At 40.9% G+C, this 20823-nt stretch overlaps 1 protein-coding gene across 6 annotated transcripts in view; it reads left to right on the top strand.

Moving 5' to 3' along the window:
- The window catches only part of BICC1 (BicC family RNA binding protein 1), a 321158-nt gene that overhangs the window by 198675 nt on the left and 101660 nt on the right, over nt 1–20823 (top strand). For all 6 annotated transcript variants that reach the window (XM_079793120.1, XM_079793121.1, XM_079793122.1 and 3 more), the window contains one exon: nt 12823–12892. In XM_079793120.1, the coding sequence (XP_079649246.1) occupies nt 12823–12892 (70 nt within the window). The remainder of the gene's footprint in view (nt 1–12822; nt 12893–20823) is intronic.

Raw genomic sequence — 20823 nt, 5'->3', positions numbered from 1 at the left:
CAAGTTTAATATATTTCTTCTATTTATAACACACATGATACCAAATAGAGATCTGACTAATTCTTCCGAGGAATTACAATAAAGTGGTCCTTGGAGAATGAAATAGTCTTAAGAATCACAGATCCTTACGTTCCAGGGGAGTCAGGAAACTGGTTCTTCACTAACATTGTAGGTCATGACAAATTACCCACCCAAACCCCATGGAAACTCCCCTTGGTTTGGAGCACAGATCAAAAAGTAGGGTTCATGCTTTCTTTGGCTCACAAAGTGTTTTTCACATAATTGAAATACATGTCAATGTTTAGAAATCAGGAGACAATATAAAAATCTGACTCATTTTTTAGAATGTTTATTGATTTTAGAGAGAAAGGTATGGAGACAGAGATGGACAGACATCAATTTGTTGTTCCACTTATTTATGTACCGCTCATTGGTTGATTCTTACATGTGCCCTTACCGGGTATCGAACCACAATCTTGGCGTATCAGGATGATGCTCGAACCAACTGAGCTACCTGGCCAGGGCCCTGGCTTGTCTTTTAAATGGAGAGGTGTTAGAGCAGAAATGTCAGAACTTGGGCTCCTGGCTTTCCACATCCCCCCCCACCCCCCCACACACACACACACTTCAGACATTTTGGTTGAAGAGTGTCTTTCTCCTTTATAATGCAAACATACCCTGGGAAAATTGCTATCATGATTTAGAATTTACTTTCATTTAATGAATATTCACTAAATTCATTTTTTCTGGTAAGCAGACTCCTCAAAAATGCCATTTTTCAAATGAGTTACAGGAGACTTTGTAGAGGAAGTGGCGGTGATCTCTGATACTGCAAGTGCCACGTAATTGGAAAGTCTTATGTAATTGTTGCCTCTTCTGTCCCCTTCATGTTGTCTCCTTCATCACTGTGACTTACTTGAACCATGCTTCTTGACACCGTAAGTGCTAGATTCTAACATTTGAAAATGAACAGATACAGTTGTTGGCCACCGGAAGCCCAACTCATTGGTACGACTGGTAAGAAGAAAAAAAAAGGTAAAGAAATATGCACTATAATATTGCCACAACGAAGTGAGATTGGGGAGGTTAGAGAGAAAGGGGGCAGTGATGGGGGAAGTTGGAGGAGTTTTCACATTTGAACTAGGTTTTGTTTGATCAGTAGGAGTTCTCTGAATTTTGAAATAAATTAGCTAAGCCTGCCTGTAGTATGGAACAGTTTGAAACCCTTACTAGTGATTCTCAGTGAAAAGGTAGTCCTCACCTTGCCTGGCAGCATGGGGCCATAGAAACCGTGCAAGCTGAAACTGTGCAAAGTGCTTTTAGTAATCAATGGGAAAATAAATGGATCTTCAACCTTTAAAAACTGTGGTCCAAGCATTGAAAATTTCTCTTATTACAGTCATAAATATATAGGGAGAGGAAAAAATAATACTAATATTTGGTGCACTATGCTTAAACGTTAGAAATAGAGAGTGGATGTGTTTCATATTTTTGTTAAAGACCTTGTCAAGAATAGTTGGAACAGTGCTGGCTTTTTGGGTTGTATAAGCCACAATAAGGAGGGACCATCTTCTCTTGCCTTAGTGAATTGTCATAATCATAAGTCTGGAACAGATTCCAACATTTCATCCTTTGTACTTTCGGAGTTGTGAAATATCTCCCAGAATCTCTTTAATGTGAAGTTGTTTTTTTGCCAGCAGCAATGCCTCTGGGACTCACAGCCGCTTTTGTTATTGATGTCGATAAGTTTGTCTTCACTAAGATTCCCTTGGCTGCATATCCTGAGTCTCTCAAAGAGCCACAGTGTCAACATTCCCATGGGCAGCTGTTGATTTTATACCCATTGACATTTGATTCAAATTTCACTTCCAGCAGTATCATTTTGTGTATGTTTCTTTTCTGCACTTTTATCTCTGTTGGCCAGTTTCCACTTTTAGTCATCCATGTGTGAAGCATGTCCCTGGTTTTATCACTGGGAGACAAGAAGTCAGCACAACTCCTTGCTTTGCTATCTGTGCAGGAACTGATTACAGATGTGCAGTGAGTTTGCACCAACAGGCTTTGAAAAAAGCGGTGTGATCGGTCACAGATCAAGGTGAGCATCTGTGATAAATGTAGTGGTTTGTGTACTGAAGAGCTGGCAGCAGAATTTGTATTCGATGTAGGTGCTCACAATTAATGTACTTGGGTAACTGGAATGCAAGCTTGTGTTGTTGAGGTATTGGTGGTGTTAAGCTGTGGTAACTATAATTCCTGCATAGTGGAACTGTGCAAAGCCAGGATGACATGAATAGTTTGTCCTGCCCTTTGTTGGGAATTCAGCATCTGTAGCCCTGGCCACTGAGTGCCAGTGTGGCCCCTTTTGTGTCACTGACAACCACAATGCTTCTCACAGTTCTCCATATGTGCATGGGGATGGGGATACCTCCCTGGATTGAACCATTCTGGGGCCAACTGTGGGTCACTAACCAGAGAGTGCTGAGGGCAGCCACTTTGCTCACTTACTTTGGGGTTCATGGCTGAGTTTCTGGGCAGTCGAGCGTTCACAGCGACCTCCCCATGAGTGTGGGTGCCTTCCATTTCCTTCATGAGCCAACGAGGTAGAAATGACCCTCTCTAGGGAGTTCTGTGACTTAGATTCTAGCTGGACTTTGACACACACCTAGGCACTTGCTTCACTTCTTTGAGACCTAATTTCCTCATCTGTAAGATACGTGTCACATATCTGATTTATAAGATTATTGTGAGGAGCACATGGGACATGAGTATGAAAACCGTGTAAGGTAAAGGTGAGGAGTAGTCTGGCGGTGACAAATAACCGAATCATTGAGATGCATTTCTTAGATTTAAAATGAAATACAGCAGATATCTTTTAATGCTTCAGCAAAGTAAACATCCTCAGTTTTTAGACACCCTCCCATGAGAGAAGTCCTCTGCTTCCCCAGCGCCACTTTCCAGTGTTTTCTAGTTGGCTCTCTTCTCATTTAGCTTCCTTCAAGGTGAAAGGCAGCACATTGACTCACAACCCATTAGTACAAGAAGAAACTTTAAACAGCCTCCTTGCTTCTCTATTGATACAAGGAAAATAGAGCGCAAATGGGTTGGACTTTGGGAGAAGCAGGCTGCAGATGGCGCCCAGCTGGTAGCCATTTTGAATGATGAATTTTCAATGGTTTAGAGTATAAATGTCAAGTTAGAGTGCTCAGCGTTCTTTTCCTGGTCCAAGAATAAATGCTTCAAGTAAAGTCAGCATAAATAGACATGTCTTGGGTTGAACTGAGATGCTGATTACTTACCTGTGGATTTTTAACCTTACGTCTGGATTGAAGAATTTGGTGAAATAAGCACGTTAGTAGAATGTTGATGGTTTGGCAAAGGTTTCCTTCATCTGTAAAATATTATCCTAAAATTGCTGCAGACTTGCAAGATGTGTGTAGTATAGTGAACACTGGTAGATATATTCTCTTTCTGCATGGTCTGCTAATCTGGAATTTGTTGGAGATGGAAAAAAATCTATGACTTGATCATTGAAGACTGTAAATGGAATTCTTTTCTATTATGGATGAAACTACATGTAGAATTTGATTTGATTTTACTTGTTTTATTTTTTCCTAATTTTGGAAAGAGAAATTATTTCAATAATTCCATGTAAATCTGTGATGAAACTTTTTTCAATAGCTAATATACCTTTTTTCCAGTTAAAAAATTTTAAATTCCAGCTTATGTAAATACTAGAGGCCTGGTGCATAAAATTCATGCACGGATAGGGTCCCTAGGCCTGGCTGGTGATCAGGGCCGATTAGGGCCTTCCGGCTGCTGGCCAGGGCCTTCCTTCGTTCCACGCTGCCCCCTGTGGTCAGTGTACATCATAGCGAGCAATAGAACTCCCGGTCTCTCGGTTGAACTCACGTGGGGACACTTTGCATATTAGCCTTTTATATATATAGACTAGAGGCCCGATGCACGAAGATTCATGCAAGAATGGGCCTTCCATCCCCTGGCTGCCGGCACCGCCTCTTGCTCTGGTTGGAGCCGCCTTTTCGCTCTGGCCTGTAGCTGCCTTTCTGTCTTCCCATGCTGCCCAGAGGCCCAGAGCGGCTGGGGTGGTGTGGAACGCCTGCGTCGTCGCCATGGCAATGACGCAAGCGTCCCGCCCCGCCCCGCCCCCGGCCGCTCAGTGCCTGTGTATGCAAATTAACCCACTATCTTTGTTGGGTTAATTTGCATACTCACTCCTGATTGGCTGGTGGGTGTCATGAAGGTACGATCAATTAGCGTGTTGCTCTTTTATTAGTGTAGATTGCCCTCTGTTTCCACCTCTCCCCTGCATTACTCCTCACAGAAACTAAAACCAAAACAGGAGCATAGGATTCCATGTTTATTAACTGCCTTTTTAATATGAAAAAACCAGTGCTATTACTCTTTAATTAGACAACATCACTCCCTGTTTATGAAATGCAAATATAAATTAGAAAGTTAAGATGACTCTAGCTTCCAAAACTGTTAAATAGCAATAGCAAACTGTCTTCATCAGATTTTGTATGATGAAAAAGTAACCTTTAAAGATGAACTGTAAAAATAGATATTCTTTATAATATCAACAGCCTTAATTTTAATTGCTTCATATATTTCAAAATTGATATTCCTCAACTAAATACTTTTGTTACTATAAATATTTGCTATTAATCAGATCTGAGATTAGCATAAGAATTAAGTTACATTTCAATTCCTTAATCCCCCAAAAGTAATGAGTATAGTAAGTCTTTACAACAAAAATTGCAAATAGTTATTTTTCAAGTAGTTATATTTTTGGATGGACTTCTCCAAAGTCTCCTCTCTCCTTGTGACATATTGTAAGAGAGCAGCTAAAGAATCTTAGGTAAATCAGTAGCATTGAGAAAATATTCTTTTGACAGTGAAGATGTCCAGAAGTTGGAACTGACCTATTTGAAATGACATTACCATACAGCATCCAGAATTAAGAGTTAGAACAAGTCTTTAAAATATTTAAGGTGTCATTGAATGGTTTTTGAAAATGATTCAAAACCAGATATTTGTTTTTTGAGTTTTGACTTTGTGAAAGTGAAAATCAAGACAATAATTAGATTGAAATAAAAACCAGAAAACAACCAGCTAGGACTGAGTTTAGATTTTTTTCCCCAGAGGCAGAAGGTAGTCATTTTCTTCTCAGAGGTTTTACGGCTTTGCATTCCTAGGCATTCCTGAGCTTAACTGACATCGTGGTATTTATAGCTCAGTGCCGCAAGGCAGCACTAGTCATTTTAAGCGTGTTTCCCAACTTTCAGTTCATGTTTCATACAACAGAGGTGCATCAACATCTTATTTTTTTGGAAAGGGGCTGGTCAGAGTGGGCCACTTAATTGAATTATTCTTTGAATGCAAACCGAACACTTTGGACACTATCCTGACTTGCTTGAGAATTAGGGCATAGCATGGGTTCCTGGGAAGCGATTTCCTTGTGAGCTTTTGTGCAAGAGTTATTTGGATTGTGGGAAATGTATGATATCCTCCTGAGAGGTGTCAGTGTTTTCATCCATTATAGGATCCATAAAATTAACTTGTTTCAGTGTCCCAATTTTCATGATAAAAAAAAAAAAAAGTCGCCTTACTTCTCATTAAACCTGCTGGGTTTTGTGAAGATGGTGGGAGGCTGCCAGCAGCTTCCGTCACAGTTCGTCCCTGCTTGCCTCCTTCCTCAAAGCGCTGAGCCTTAGACACACTAGGAATGTGTTACCTCCACAACCCAGGCTGCGCAGTGGCCTGTATCACTGGTGTCCACACCCGAGCTCTTGTCCAACTCAACATCGCCTCTTTGAAACGGAAAGTAAGCACTTAGGTTGGGGTTGTCTGGAAGCCCTGGGCATCTTTTTAAAAAATAGATGGAACTCCCCTGTAAGCTTCCCAGGTCTTTCTTGCTCCTCGGAGAAATCCCAGATTTATCTCTGACCTTGGTTCCTTCGCTGCCTTATTAATGTACAGCATCCAGAACTGACTTAAAACAAAAGTCTTCCAAGTATTTTAAGGTGGGATTTAATGTTTAGTAGTTCTTTGAACTTGGGTTTTGTGAAGGTGGAAATGGAGGCCATAGTAAGTTTATAAAAACAAACTAGCTGGGACTTACTTGAGGATTTTTTTTTCTTTTGCTGAGACATAAGATAGTCATTTTCCTCTTAGAGGTTTTACGGCTTCTTTTATTTCAGCCACAGCTTTGTGACCTCACCTTTTCCAGTTCCCCTGTCTATCTTGATTCTCCTCCCTATTTGTCTTGATGATCAATCACTAGGACATCTTTTTAAGCATAGCTTTCTGACTTGCTTGGTGCCATTTCTGCCTCTGCACCCTCCTATCCCTCCTTCTCCAACTTCTACCAGCGGACATGCCTCCTCCCCCTGTTCCAGCATCCCAGCTTCGGACTGGGCTACCTGGGCCAGCCTGCAGCCACATCCCAGCGGAGAACCGTGCCTCCTCCTCCTGCTCTCGGGACAGCCTCACACTCTACCCCTCCCATCGCGGGCTGGTGCGGATAGTATACGGATAGCATACAGTGTCTACGCCAGAGGAACCGACTCGGAGTCATTGTGGATGACGGTTTGAAAAGCTTCACTGATAACGTCCGAGGGGGAATTTTGACTCTGAAGGTGAAGTAGGTAGGGCCCCTTCCGATTTGTAGTTACTTCGCTGGTTCTCAGGGCTGATTTGAGCAAGTGAGAGCCAAGCACAGGTACCAGATGGCTTCGGTTTGTGTCATGTCTTCAAGTCTATATGGAGCATGTGCAGACTCATAGGAGGGTGGTGAAGACGAGACACATTCCCCATCCTGGATGTGTCCAGTACCTGCCTGCCCTCCTTCTAGATCTTTCTACACTCCTCCCTCTTCTGCCTGGGACACTTTCTTCACCTTTCCCCTAGCTAGCCCACTTTTTCTTCTCCGCTGGGTCACAGCATGAATAGTCACTTTCGTGAGCTAACTTTTCTTGACTCCCCACAACTGGGCTGGGATCCCCTCTACTCACCCCCATCTTGCCCTGCCCTGTTCTGAAACGTGGGACACACACAGTCTATAGTGGTGGGTGAACTTGTCTTCGCCCCTGTCAGACCATGCGCTCCCTGAGGGAAGCACTGTCTATTTTGCTGTTCCTCGTATCCAGAACAGTGCCTGGCCCAAAGGCATCAACATGTCCTTAAAACAGGGCTCATTACCCAGCATTCACTGTGTGCCACACCCTGTGCGTGGGTTTTCCACATGCTTTCTTTTAAAACCTCACAGCCACTCTACAGCTAATTGTACGGAGGAGAAAAGTGAGGTTGACCAAAGGTACTGGCCCAACGTGATGGCCAGGAAGCGGCCCAGGTACTTGCCTCTGGAACCACCTGCCCGTAACGGCTACATTGAGCACAACGATGAACATCTTGCGAGGGACCGACAAGGAGCCTCGTGGGTGACCTGTGTGGTCGGTGTTGGCAGCCACAAATGGTATTTATTGGAGTTGCCCTTTACTAGCTATATAGGACAGGTCAGCTACAGGTGCCAGGTTCCAATAGCAAGTCATTTGTTTTCTGTAAAAGGTATGACATTACTGCAGCTGATAGGACTTTGGAGACCATGTGGAATAAAAGATCGAACTCTGGTTTTAGATTTAGGAGTCTTAAGCTTGGGGTAGCCTTTCTTCCACTCCCAGGCAGTGCTGCTGTGGGTAGGTTGGAAGTGAGTCTTTCTGTGCGCCTCTACCTCATGTGCAGTAGACACTGGACCGGTGTGAGGCTTACTGAAGTGTATGGAGTAGCCATTTTGACTTGATGCCCATTACCTGCTATTACCATATAGTCTCTGGCACAGTCTTCCCCGTCATGGAGCATCTAGTGGTGTTTAAAAAAAAAGAGGTCATGTGCGGGTGATTGCTCCGAGGTTCTGCACATGATTAAGATTTCAGAAAGTCGTATCTTCCAAGCATATCGTGTCGGGTGCTTCTCTGTTATAGTGTTACTAGAGGCCCAGTGCACGACATTTGTGCACTGGGGGGAGGAGGGAGCCCTCAGCCCGGCCTGCTCCCTCTTGCAGTCTGGGACCCCTCAGGGGATGTCCGACTGCCGGCTTAGGCATGCTCCCTGTGGGCAGTTGGACATCCCCCAAGGAGTCCTTAGCGCTGCCACAGAGGTGGGAGAGGCTCCTGTCACTGCCACTGCGCTCGCCAGCTGTGAGCCCGGCTTCTGGCTGAGCGGCACTCCCCCTGTGGGAGCGCACTGACCACCAAGGGGTCAGCTACTGCACTGAGTGTCTGCCCCCTGGTGGTCAGTGCGTGTCATAGCGACCAGTCGTTCCGCCATTCGGCCCATTTGCATATTAGGGTTTTATTATATAGAAATAATGATGACACCTGGCATAAATTACTGGATTAAATGGTCAAATTACTTAATTCAGAAAAAGGAAAGTATATAGATTATTTTCTTACTGCTCCCCTACCAACAATTATAGCATGATCTCATTTTTCTTTTTCATTTTCCCTCTTTAGGTCTTTTAGCTAACAGGAAAATTCTGAGTCTAATTTTAGTCACTTTGAAAATACATGTATGTATAATAGCTGGAACTAACAGGTGATAAAATGTGACCAATGAGAAGGCCTTCCTCATTTGGTCTTCTTGTCCTCATTTGGGGACTAATGTACTCATTCATAAATTCACCTGTCCTTGAATTTCAGGACTTGAGTAATTTTGCAGATTATATTTTGGGGAACCCTTTATATAACCACCCCCCGACCTGACCTTTCAAGGCAGGGGCTATGAGCTGTTCTAGCCCATTGTCAGGCAATTGCATTTTTTGTTTGTCTGTGTCCCTGACTTAACTATAAGCTTGTACGAACCAGGAATTGTGTCTTATTTGTAGCTGTGGGTCTGGGCCCTTGTGGCATCTAAATAGGCTTTTTTTTTTTTTCTTCTGAGGGGTGCACATTTAATGAAAAAAAGCATTCATTTGAATGTATAATTTCTGGTAAATTTGTGAAAATTATATCATGTGAGAAGCATGCTTTATGCACATTTCTTCCAACACATATATCTAATGGTTTTTTTCTTTTCATCTTTTTGCTCTTTTTTTTTCTTTATTGATTAAGGTATTACATATGTGTCCTTGTCTCCCCCTTACTTTCCCCCCTCCCTGCCCCGCTCATGCCCTCACCCCTCTGGTGTCTGTGTCCATTGGTTATGCTGCTATGCATGCATACAAGTCCTTTGGTTGATCTCTCCCCCTTACCCCCAAACGTCCCTACCTTCCCTCTGAGGTTTGACGGTCTGATCGATGCTCCTCTGTCTCTGGATCTGTTTTTGTTCATCAGTTTATGTTGTTCATTATGTTCCACAAATGAGTGAGATCATGTGATATTTATCTTTCTCTGATTGACTTATTTCGCTTAGCATAATGCTCTCCAGGTCCATCCATGCTGTTGCAAATGGTAGGAGTTCCTTCTTTTTTACAGCAGCGTAGTATTCCATTGTGTAGATGTACCATAGTTTTCTAATCCACTTATTTGTTGATGGGCACTTAGGCTGTTTCCAAATCTTAGCTATGGTAAATTGTGCTGCTATGAACATAGGGGTGCATATATCCTTTCTGATTGGTGTTTCTAGTTTCTTGGGATATAATATTTCTAGAAGTGAGATAACTGGGTCAAATGGGAGTTCCATTTTTAGTTTTTCGAGGAAACTCCATACTGTTCTCCACAGTGTCTGCACCAGTCTGCATTCCCACCAGCAGTGCACGAGGGTTCCTTTTTCTCCGCATTCTTGCCAGCACTTTTCATTTGTTGATTGGTTGATGATAGCCATTCTGACAGTGTGAGATGGTACCTCATTGTCATTTTGATTTGCATCTCTCAGATGATTAGTAACTTTGAGCATGTTTTCATATATCTCTTGGCCTTCCTTATGTCCTCTTTCGAAAAGTATCTATTTAGGTCCGTAGCCCTTTTTTTGATTGGGTTGTTTATCTTCCTTTTGTTAAGTTGTATGAGTTTCCTGTAAAAGTTGGAGATAAATGGTGTTGGGAAAATGGGACAGATACATGCAAAAAAATTAAACAAACCACCAATTTAAACCATACACAAAAGTAAACTCAAAATGGATACAGGACTTAAATGTAAGATGGGAAACCATACAAATCTTAGAGGAATCCACAGGCAGCAAAATCTTAGACATATACCGAAGCAGTATCTTCACCTATATAGCTCCTAGGACAATGAAAACAAAAGAGAAAATAAACAAATGGGAATACATCAAAATAAAAAGCTTCTGCACAGCAAAAGAAACCACCAACAAAACAACACGAAAGCCCACTGCATGGGAGAATATATTTGCCAATGTTATCTCCGATAAGGGTTTAAATAGGCTTTTTATAAATATTTGTAGGATGCTATAACCAGTTAGTATCCATAACTCCTAAAGCAGATCTTCAAATTTTTATATCCAGGTTTTAAAAAGAGGGAGGGCCTGCGATCAGTATAGTATGGTGGTTAAAACTCTGGTCTTTGCAAAGCAGTCTGGGGGTTTTAGCATCACTCCGCTAGGAAGCCGTGTGAGGAATAAAAAAATCTACTTCATGGGCATGCTACGAGGATTCATTTACCCAAGCAAATCCTGTGCTTGTTGAGTACAGAGTAGAGAGCTTGCTTTTATTTTGCAGAGAGAGACTATAAAAAAGTAAACCCAGAAAATAGGAGAATTTCAGATTGTGACAAAGGTTAGGAGGGAAATAAACGCAGTGAAGTGGGCAGAGTAATTCTGGTTGGGGAGGTGCAGGAGTGTGTATGTGGGGGGGAGGGGAGGTGACAGGGAGACGTCAGAGTGAATGCAAAGACCCCGAAGGGGTGCCTGCAGGGCACGTTCTGGAGGAGGCCAGTATAGCTGGAGTGGAGGGAGTTGGGGAGGATAATATTTACTTTATTTTTAGATATAGATTTAGAGTTAACTTAGCAATTTAGTGGTGAAGACAATTATACATATTGACAAGGACAGTGTAAGATGAGAGAAGCAGGGGCCGGGTCCTGTAGGGCTGGATTGACAAGCATACCGACCTCAGAGCCAGGCCAGCACCTTGACCTTGTGAAGACCGTGTAACTTCCCTTTGGTTTTCGATTTTTAATAGAGACTCCAGTGCAGAGAAATATTTCTCTAAGAAAAGCAGCAGTGCAAACACCGTGAGAAATGGCAGGTGTGATAATACAAACCTGACAGCGGTGATGGCCGGGCCTCGACCTCAGTGGGAGAGACGCAGCGGGGCCTGGAGGGCAGCTGGAGCCTTCTGGGCCTGGCCAGAGAGGGCATCTGGTCCCCCGGGCAGGCCAAGCGTGGCCATGCCGGGATGTGGGCCCCAGGTGCTAAATCTGCCAAGTTTTACAGAGAACCAGAAATCAGAATTCGTATGGGAAATTCCCCGATTTAAAAATATTGGCTCATGTTGAAGAACAAAAAAAAACGTTGGGGTGGATAGACAAAATGCCATACTGAAGCAGCTGCTGAAAGCCCTTTTATGCTATGATAAAGGGGATTAAATGAAGGAGGACGCACGTTAACATGTTAACCATCTAGCCTTCTGCCCTGCCGTAACCAATACTGAGAGCCAAGGGGCACTTTTAAATAATTGGACCGTTAATGTGTTTCATTATGTCTTCACCATTAGTTTGTTTTGTTAACTCTAAATCCATATTAAAAAGTAAGCACCCTTGCCAAAACTGGTTTGGCTCAATGGATAGAGCGTCGGTCCCAGGTTCGATTCCGGTCAAGGGCATGTACCTTGGTTTTGGGCACATCCCCAGTAGGGGGCGTGCAGGAGGCAGCTGATTGATGTTTCTAACTCTCTATCCCTCTCCCTTCCTCTCTGTAAAAAAAAATCAATAAAAAATATATTAAAAAAAAAAAAAGGTAAGCACCCTTTTCTAATGTAAGTGATTAATGTAATCGGCTGTTTTTGCCGATTTGCTTAGTTATTTGCTCTGCAGTTAGGTGCAGTCTGTATTCATGGTACAGAATTAAACATTTGTCTAAGTCATGTGATAAAAGTAGAGAAGATCAGAAGATACACATATTTGGTGACTCATTCTTTGCTTACTGTCTCCGTCCTCTGGGCGGCAGTCTCGCGTCCCTCGCTTGTGTTTGTGTTTCGGCATGGTTGGCTCTCCGGGCCTCCTGGCCAGTGCTGGCTGCAAGTAAGTGAGAAAGAACTGTGGCAAAAATGCCATGTTAGACCAGGCAAAGAATGACGGGAATGTAGCCTTACGCCGTGATGTCATGTATAGAGGCTTTTCATCAGTTTAATAAAATACAAATGTGCTCAAAGCAAGTTATTTATTCCTTCCTCCCCCCCCCCCCAAAAAAAAAATCTTCATTTAGAACGACCTAACCCACATAGTTTTGTATTACAAGGATTATATTTGATGTGTTGCAATCCATTGGCGATTGTTTTGGGGAATTTTATTCAGCACAAGCATTTCTGACCGTTCTGGCAACAAGTTGGGTTAATTGCTTGTTCATGTACTTTTTGGTCTTGTTGTCTTTATGCTAACATCCTAAAGCATCATGGAGAGAAACACTGGGAGTAACAAAATATACTTGAATATTTCTGATAGATAAAAAGCTTATAAAATGCAGCCCCCCCCCAGTTTTTTTTTTTTTTTGGCATTGCTTTAAAATGAGATCATTTTGTTGTATCCACATGAGCCTAAAGACTTGAAAATGATCTTTCTTTATTAGAAAATCTTATCTGTAAACACTAGTTCTTAATTGAATCATTATTTCTCTTAATTTTTGTTGCAGATCATGGAGGAAACAAATACACAGATTGCTTGGCCGTCAAAGCTGAAGATCGGAGCCAAATCCAAGAAAGGTAAATTGTGAGAGACGGAGAAATTGGTAGTTTGATAGCAACTTGGGATCACTATAAGTTGGCCAGGGAGAAAATCACCCTTTATCTTTATCATGTTTATCCCCAAATATTTGTCAAGTAGCAGTAGTTTGGAAGGTTTATCATAAATAAAAATAAGGTACAGCCTTTTATCCAACAACAGAAAAAAAATATTTTTAAGCGTTTTCTTATAATAGAAGATAGTATAGCAACCTACGTTTCCAGGGTGTCTGCTCATTTGATGGCTATGAATCATAGTAACTCTCCACGTGTAATAACGTATTTTCAGTCTATAAACCCTCAATATGTACATGTTAGTCTTCTTGCTTAACTAGCGGTCTTGTTTATGAACCACACAGATTTAATACTGAATGTTTTCCCCTTCTAATGTGATTCGAACCTTAGATTTTCCTTCTGGACGGATTCTTCTCCTCTTCTCCTATTAGAGAGTGAAAAACTGCCTAGATTTCTCTTTTAGGCTGAGCACTTCCCTCGCCTGGCCTCTCCTCTGCTTCATGGATGGTCAGAAATGAAAGTCTGGGCACCCTTCGTTTTCTTTCAAGATCACGTAGTATTTTCAGGTGACCTGCCAGCATATATTTTTATGGTTAGTTTTTCTTTTTAAAGTATAACCTTAGTTTCAGTAAACTTTGTTGTGCATACTTTATTAGGAGATGCAGGTAGTCATGAGGAGACAATGGAAAACACCATCAAAAGATAATGCGAGCTGAGCATTATCCTCGTGGTCTAGCTTTTGTTGTTGTTTAGTTTTGTATTTGTTGCCCCTTCTCCCGATGACTCTTACTGCTAACTGATGCTAGATGCTGCAACACTACCCAGTCTCCTTTCTTATTTTAGTCCAGTTGCCTTCTTTTAAACTAATTTCATTAGAGTTACTCATCACAAGGAATGCAAACTATTTTACAGTTGTTGTTATGAGTGTTGCTAGCTGGACTTCAGTGGACTGGAATGCTACAGAAACTCTGATCTTGTTACGTTCTTATTTCTGATCATGGTGGCAAGAAATGGGAAGTGGATGTGTTAAATAGCCATAAGAATACATGGCGTATATCCCGGCATAATTCCATAACTTTGTATAAACCTTGAATTTGCCAAGTACTATAGGATGTACTCTGAGTTCATTTTCTGTGTGTTGAGATGTTTTATTTCCATTATGCAGAAGAAGAAACTGTCATTATTATCTACTTATTTGGTTGTTTGCAGCCACTTAAAAATCCCTGGCCTTCTACATCACTTGAGCAACTTGGGATTTGAACATCAACCGGATTCTGTTTTTCTCTTAGGTATCTTTACTTAACGAATGAAATGGTTTTATTACTATCCTAATAAAAGTGTAATCTGTTCAGTGCCTATAGAAAACCCCCAAGGAAACATGAATGTTAAAGCAATTCCGGACAATTTTGAATGGTTTATTCTCTTGCTTTCCCCCTCACTATCATTGGAAACTGAGACTTGATTAATTTTTTTTTATTCAAAATGTGGTGACAGGTTTGGAGATTTTAGATAAGATGGAGATGAATAGGTTAGGTTAATGTTTTAGATTAGTTTCTAGTATTGACACACCCCATTCAGAATGGCCAACTATCTTCCACATTTTGATTATATGTTTTGCTTCGGAAATACCAGTAAGACTATTTTAGCAGTACATTTGAAGGCATTTAGCGTCACTTCCACATGATTAATGTTAACTTTGGGAATTGTTTCTAAGAATTGATCTCCTCAGGCCTATGTCTAAAGACCGCATTATATTTTTTATTATTTATGAAGTGATATGAATGCACAAAATACTGTGTGATGAGCAGAATGTGCCAAAAGAAAGAGATTGAGCTCAAGGAAGAGAGAAAATGTCAAGAGTTTCCCTCAGAGGAATTGACCGTTCAGAATTTACTTGCGTTGCTCTTATTATTTAAACACACAGCTGCTGAGTCAGTTCTTGGCTGACATCCCTGTTGTATATATTCCTATATTATTTTTAAAATGTTTCAACTCAGAGATGTAATTTGCATTGAATAAGAGGGAAATGAACATGGCAGGAGGCACTTAGAAGGTAATTATTTGCTCTTTCATCTGATGTGACTCTCTGCCTCTGAATGTTGTAGAGGATGAAGTTGTTGGTCTTTATTTTTCAAGCCCTTTCTTTCCAAACTCTTATTATTCAAGAGACCGAAGAATATAAATGTATCTGTGGACTCGTTCCATGTTTTGGTTGATTATTAAATTTTACATCCCAGGGTGATGTGAAGATTTGGAGTATACAGATAATCCCCAGACTGCTGGGGAGACAATACCGCCATGGGTTTGTGCTGTGTTTTACTTTCTAGATTTATGATGCTTATTGGTGGAATATTTGAGCCTAGACAAACATTTTTCATGGCTACTGTTACCACAGTCTGCCCCCTGTTTTACCTTATTGGAATTCGGGCCTATGCTTTTGAAGTGACTTTCCAGGAGACTTGTCCAAACTTTATTTTTCAAGCCATCAATCCTTTATCAGAGTGGTATTTGAGCAGCTGTATGGCTCCTTTGGTTGAAGTGCTGATAGGATGCTGCCTGGCAGAAAGGCAGAAAGCCAACAGCCTGAATTTGCCATCAGAAAATGGAGATTCTTCAGGTTCCGTAGATCTGCGGTAGAACTGGGAAGCCCTGTCATTAACAAGTTCCTCTGGCGGGTCTTACAGTTAAGCTGAGTTTGCGAAACAAAAATCTCACCGCTGGACATCGAAGTGCGATTTAGTCATTAAGGAAGGAGACCATGTGTCCAAAAGGCAGTGGATGATGACTGCTATTGAAAAATAGGCGAGGTCCTTCAGCAGCCACTTGTGGATGACTTCCACCTTGGTTTTCAAAGAACTGCACTTTTACGGGTTCATTTTCATTTTGTCATCTTTGTAGTCAGTTAACGTGGCTAAGTTCGGAGTGATCACAACCTCATTGTTCTGTGCTATAATTTAAATATAGCACAAATATAGCACTATAATATAAAGGCTATAGTTTTTTTAAAAATTCACAAGTATTTGAAATTATGGGAAGGTTGAATCTTCATTATAGCCACAAAGAACTAAGAAATTAAGACTCAATATAATGGACATTTAAATAGGCAACTCCAGGATTGTTTAATGGAGGCCATAATTAAGAAAAATAAAGCAATGCATGGCATTTCTTCTGTAAAACCCACGTTTATTTTGAGTAAAAGTAAGTAAAACTGTTTCTAACTCTTGGAGTCAGAATACTAGAACATTCCGCTTTACGTGGAAAAAACTGAGCTTTGTGCTCGTCAGACAGTATTTATAAGGTGTTTAATAGTGTAAACCTTACTCACATAGGATAACTTCAGGCACTCATTAAAATTTTGAATATGCTATTGTAAATCACAGCCTCTTTTAAAATAAACTCAGGTTCATTAAAGTGCAAATAGCATTTTGAACAAGTTTGACTATTTTGCCAAATGAAAGTCCTTCCAGACCTGCTTTAACAAATAGATAAAAGTGATTTGTCATGAGAATTTATGAAGCTGGTATGATTGTGATCCATAATGCTAGACGAGTTTGTTCTCTTAAATAAGGTAAACATTTTTCTTGCCGTCGTCTTTTGGCTCTTAATTTGCTCATCAATCTTTTTCTTTTTAGGCTGGCAAAGGCAATTGTGGGTAAAAATTGTTTAAAGTTTTTACGCCAAATTCCAAATAAACGAGGTCAGCATTCATGAAGCTTTACTGTTTTGTTCTGTGAGGGAGTTGTCCTGCAGAGTTGAACTAAGTGGTAGAACTGCTCCCTGCCAGTGTTTCCTCTTTGACATTAGGGTGCCGCAGGCTAGCAGGAATGAAAGGTGTTGACTGGATTGCTGGATGTATCCTGGTTTGGAGGCAATTTGGCACCAAGTTTGGCCATTCTCTTCCTCCTAGAATAAACAAGAGAATCATCAAAATTCCACGAGGTTTTACTAATTTTGGTTGCATTCCATCAGAATAAGAATCACCTAACAGAAAATCTTAGCATGAGAAAAACAGTAGATTGTTCACTTCATTGTTTTCAGGGGAGAATGTTTTACTATCCTTATGCTTTTGTTGGGTGTTCATGTTGGACTAGTTGAGGTCTGTAACGTGTACTGCTCAGGCAGCAGAAGGCAGAGAAGAGGCATGGCACGGTACACTGCACCACCGTGTTTCCAGTGGGGGGTTGTGACCCATTAGTGTATCAAAAATTAACTTAGGTGGTCATACCAGTGTGTAAAAAAATACAACTGGCCATGACCGGTGTGGCTTGGTTGGTTGGGCTTTGTCCATGCATCAAAGGGTTGCTGGTTTGATTCCTGGTCAGGGCACTTGCCTGGGTTGTGGGCTCAATCCCTGGTGGCGGGGGGTGGGGGTGGGGTACTTGGGAGGCAACCGATCGATGTTCCACTCTCTCATTGATGTTTCTCCCTCTCCTTTCCTCTCTCTCAAAATGTTAAAAGAAAAAAATCACCATTGATCCCTCTGTAACATTCTAACAAAAACATAAATATATTTAAAAAATACAGCTGGATTAGAAAACAGTGTAAGAATATTGTGACACTTGCAGTCATATATGTCACTGTTATGTGTATGTATACAAACATATATATGCACACATGCACATTAGTAGGTCATGATGCAAAACAGGTGACAGAGAAAGGTCAGAGAACACTGTTCTGGGTGGTCACTTCCCAAAGAGGAACAAGCACATGCCTTTTGTTCATCACTGTATCTCTAGTACTATCACTAGTATATTGTTGGCACTCAGCAAATATTTATAGATTGTTTGATCCCTCAACTCAACTCAGTCATGGTTATCATGGAGCCACTAATACAGATGGGAATATATAACCACTCAAGTATGTTGTGTAGGAAAAGATTTAGAATCACAGCCTTTGCTTGGGGCAGACCAGCTGCCCTCTGGTTCCTGAAGCCTGTCTCTTTTCTGGAATGTGTAACTGACAGGTTCTAAGAACTATGTTCATATTTGAACACCACCAAGGTGCGGTACACTCCCATCTTGCTCTGGAGATAGGTAACAAATTTTGACGGTTTCCCAAACCATGTGTGGCCTTTCACCAAATTTCCTCTGCCCTGCCACGCTCACGGCATTTGCTGGACAGAATGAAGCAACATCTGTCAGGCCTATCAGTAGCAATTAAATTATTTTCACGAGGACTTTTTGCAGTTGCAAACCTTGCTGAGGCATTTCTCATTAGTTGAGCAAAACAATGTAAATGGCATCTTCATTTTTTCAAATGACTTTTTTTCTGCCATTAGAACATGGTTTGTGGCTTATAACAGTTTTATATAAACCTTGGTACTAGCAGACATTTTAATCAAAAGATATTAGAGAGATTTCAGGAATGAGGAGTTGCATTCTCTTTGCATCTTGTTGCCAGAAATTACTCTTAAAGCAAAATAAGTCCTGCCTGAACTAAAAATAAAATGAGAAAATAGCATGTGTATGTTTTTAGCTGCTTGGTCTTTGCAAATAGTTATGTATTGCTTTTTTATATACACACATTTCTGCAATTAGATTTTTCCACTTAAAAATGAGAAGACATCTGCCATATGAGCATATAAATAAAAGAAACTATTATTTTTGTAGCTGTATGAAATGCCATTGTGTGTTTGTAGGATATAAACATATCATTTTTTAACAAATCTGTTTCTATGGACATTGGCTTGGGTTCTGTTTTTTTCTACAATGAATTTTGAACTTATTTGTCTGTCTACTTGCACAATCTTTCCTGTTGCATAAAAACAAGTAGAATTCTTAGGTGGCAGGTAATGAACAGCTTTAATATTTTTTGGGATTGCCACCTTGTCTTCTCAAATGACAGTTGAATTCCTAGCGGCTTCTGGAAGGGGAATGGCTCTTACCACATCTTCGCCAACATTGTGCTGTTCCCTCCTCGGTCAGTCTAAATAGTGAAAGATACGTTGTCTCATGTATTGCCTTAATTAATAAAAAACTGAGCATTTTTCCTCTCTCTCTGGAACACTTATTTGTATTATTCTGTGAATTGTTTGTCCATCCTTTTTGTTGGTTTGTGTTCTTTCCTTATTCTATTGAGTTGGTCATCATTTTTCTAATGAAATAAAGACATTTAAATTTTTCTTTTTTCCTATTCAGAAGTTTAAGATTTATGCTGCTCTCTAATTGTCCAAATAGCTAATTTTTTACCATTACTATTCATTCACAAGTAATATATGGATCATTTTTCTCAAACTAGAAAAAAATGAATAGACCTTAAATAGTAATAATGTATTAATTTTTGAATGTAGAAAAGTATGCATTAACTTTTAAGGCATTGGATTTCCAAAGTAAATGGTGTAAAGATTAGAACTTGAATATGAATAGCATAGAAATTTTATATGCACACACATATGTGTAAGTATGTATATGTATATGTATGTGTATGTGTATATGTATATGTATGTGTGTGTGCAAGGCATGACAGATACTTGTAGTATGATACAAGAGTCATTGAATTTTTAAGTTTTCTTTGTGTAACAGAAACAAGACCCAGTAAGTTGTTTGGCTTTGTCTTCCTATATTGGGCTTTGGTTTTGTATTTTGTTGGAAAATGTTTCTGAATTATTTTCCAGTCTCTTATATTCAAGGGAAGGACGCTGAAACACGTGATTTTGGGTTGACTTGCATTCCATTTCTAAACCGTCTCCATTTCTAGGGTGGGATTCGTAAATAAGAGTATTTAGTTTTTGGTATAATTTACTTCCTCTTCAACACTCAGTTTACTTCACAGGACAGAATCCACTTTTGCGTTGCTCTAGTTCGGAAGTACCCCTTTGCTTTCTCTGTGTGGTCCACTCCTCAAGTCTAACACAGCAGCAGCAAGGAGTCCTGATTTATTTCAATTAGCATGGGCGGGGGGGGGGGGGGGTGTGAATTCAGGAAGTGAGGGAGAAGAAAGGAAGGAGGACTTTCAGCCAACAAAGATAGATGCATTTGAGATGAAACAATATGTCCTTCTTTCTTTTGCTTTCACCATCGAATGGGGATATTATTATCTAATCCTTTTGGGTTAATTTTCCTCCTTCGGTCAATGCCTAATAAGTTTTTATAGCATAAGCAAGTTACATAATACTGTCTTTTCACACCTGCAAAATGTAATATCTATATAGTCTAGGTTTAAAAAATCATTAAATGTCATTGTAAAATATTTTTAGCGTCAAGTAAAGTTTGAGCAACATTGACTGTGCTCTGTTCCCGATGCATTATGCCACCTTTACCCGAGCCCTGTCTGCTGCAGAAGGGCATCTACTTCCTTTCATTTTCCAGCTGGTTGACTCCTGGTCATCCTTCCAAATCCATCTCAGGTGACATGCCTGGAAAGCCTCACCCACCTGCAGATGGAGTTTAATACCATGTGCCCCACGCTAGCTCAGTGCCTTACACACACATTTTTGGCACTTTTCACACTTGTGTTGTTTAAGCCTAGACATTTGCCTTTCTTTCTGGACTGTGAGCTCATGGACCCAGGTCAAAGACCAACACATCTTATTCCTTGCTGTGGGGACAATGCCTGCCAGGAAGGGGGACTTATAAATTATGAGGTAAAATTCACATTATCATTTAGGTTTAGAATAAATGAGATGAAGTCAACAATGATTTAAGTCAATGGTTTAACTTTGAAGAAAGTGAAAAATGGCCCAGGCAGCTGGGCCGCAGTGTTCCCGGTGGAACATAAATACGTCTCAGAATGTGCGCAGTCAGACAAGGCTTCTCCCGAGTGTGTCCGAGGGCGCGCTGAGACAAGGACACTCTACAGCCTCCCAAGTAATTAAACTGCCCTCTCATGACTGACGGGAGCGATTGCTGCTGCCTTGCCAACCGTGACTCCAGCTCTGCTGTCATCCTCTGCCTTCGAGA

The sequence above is a fragment of the Cnephaeus nilssonii genome, assembly GCF_951640355.1.
Source record: "Cnephaeus nilssonii genome assembly, chromosome: 16".
NCBI lineage: Eukaryota > Metazoa > Chordata > Mammalia > Chiroptera > Vespertilionidae > Cnephaeus > Cnephaeus nilssonii.
This window is presented reverse-complemented; position numbering and strand designations above follow the sequence as displayed.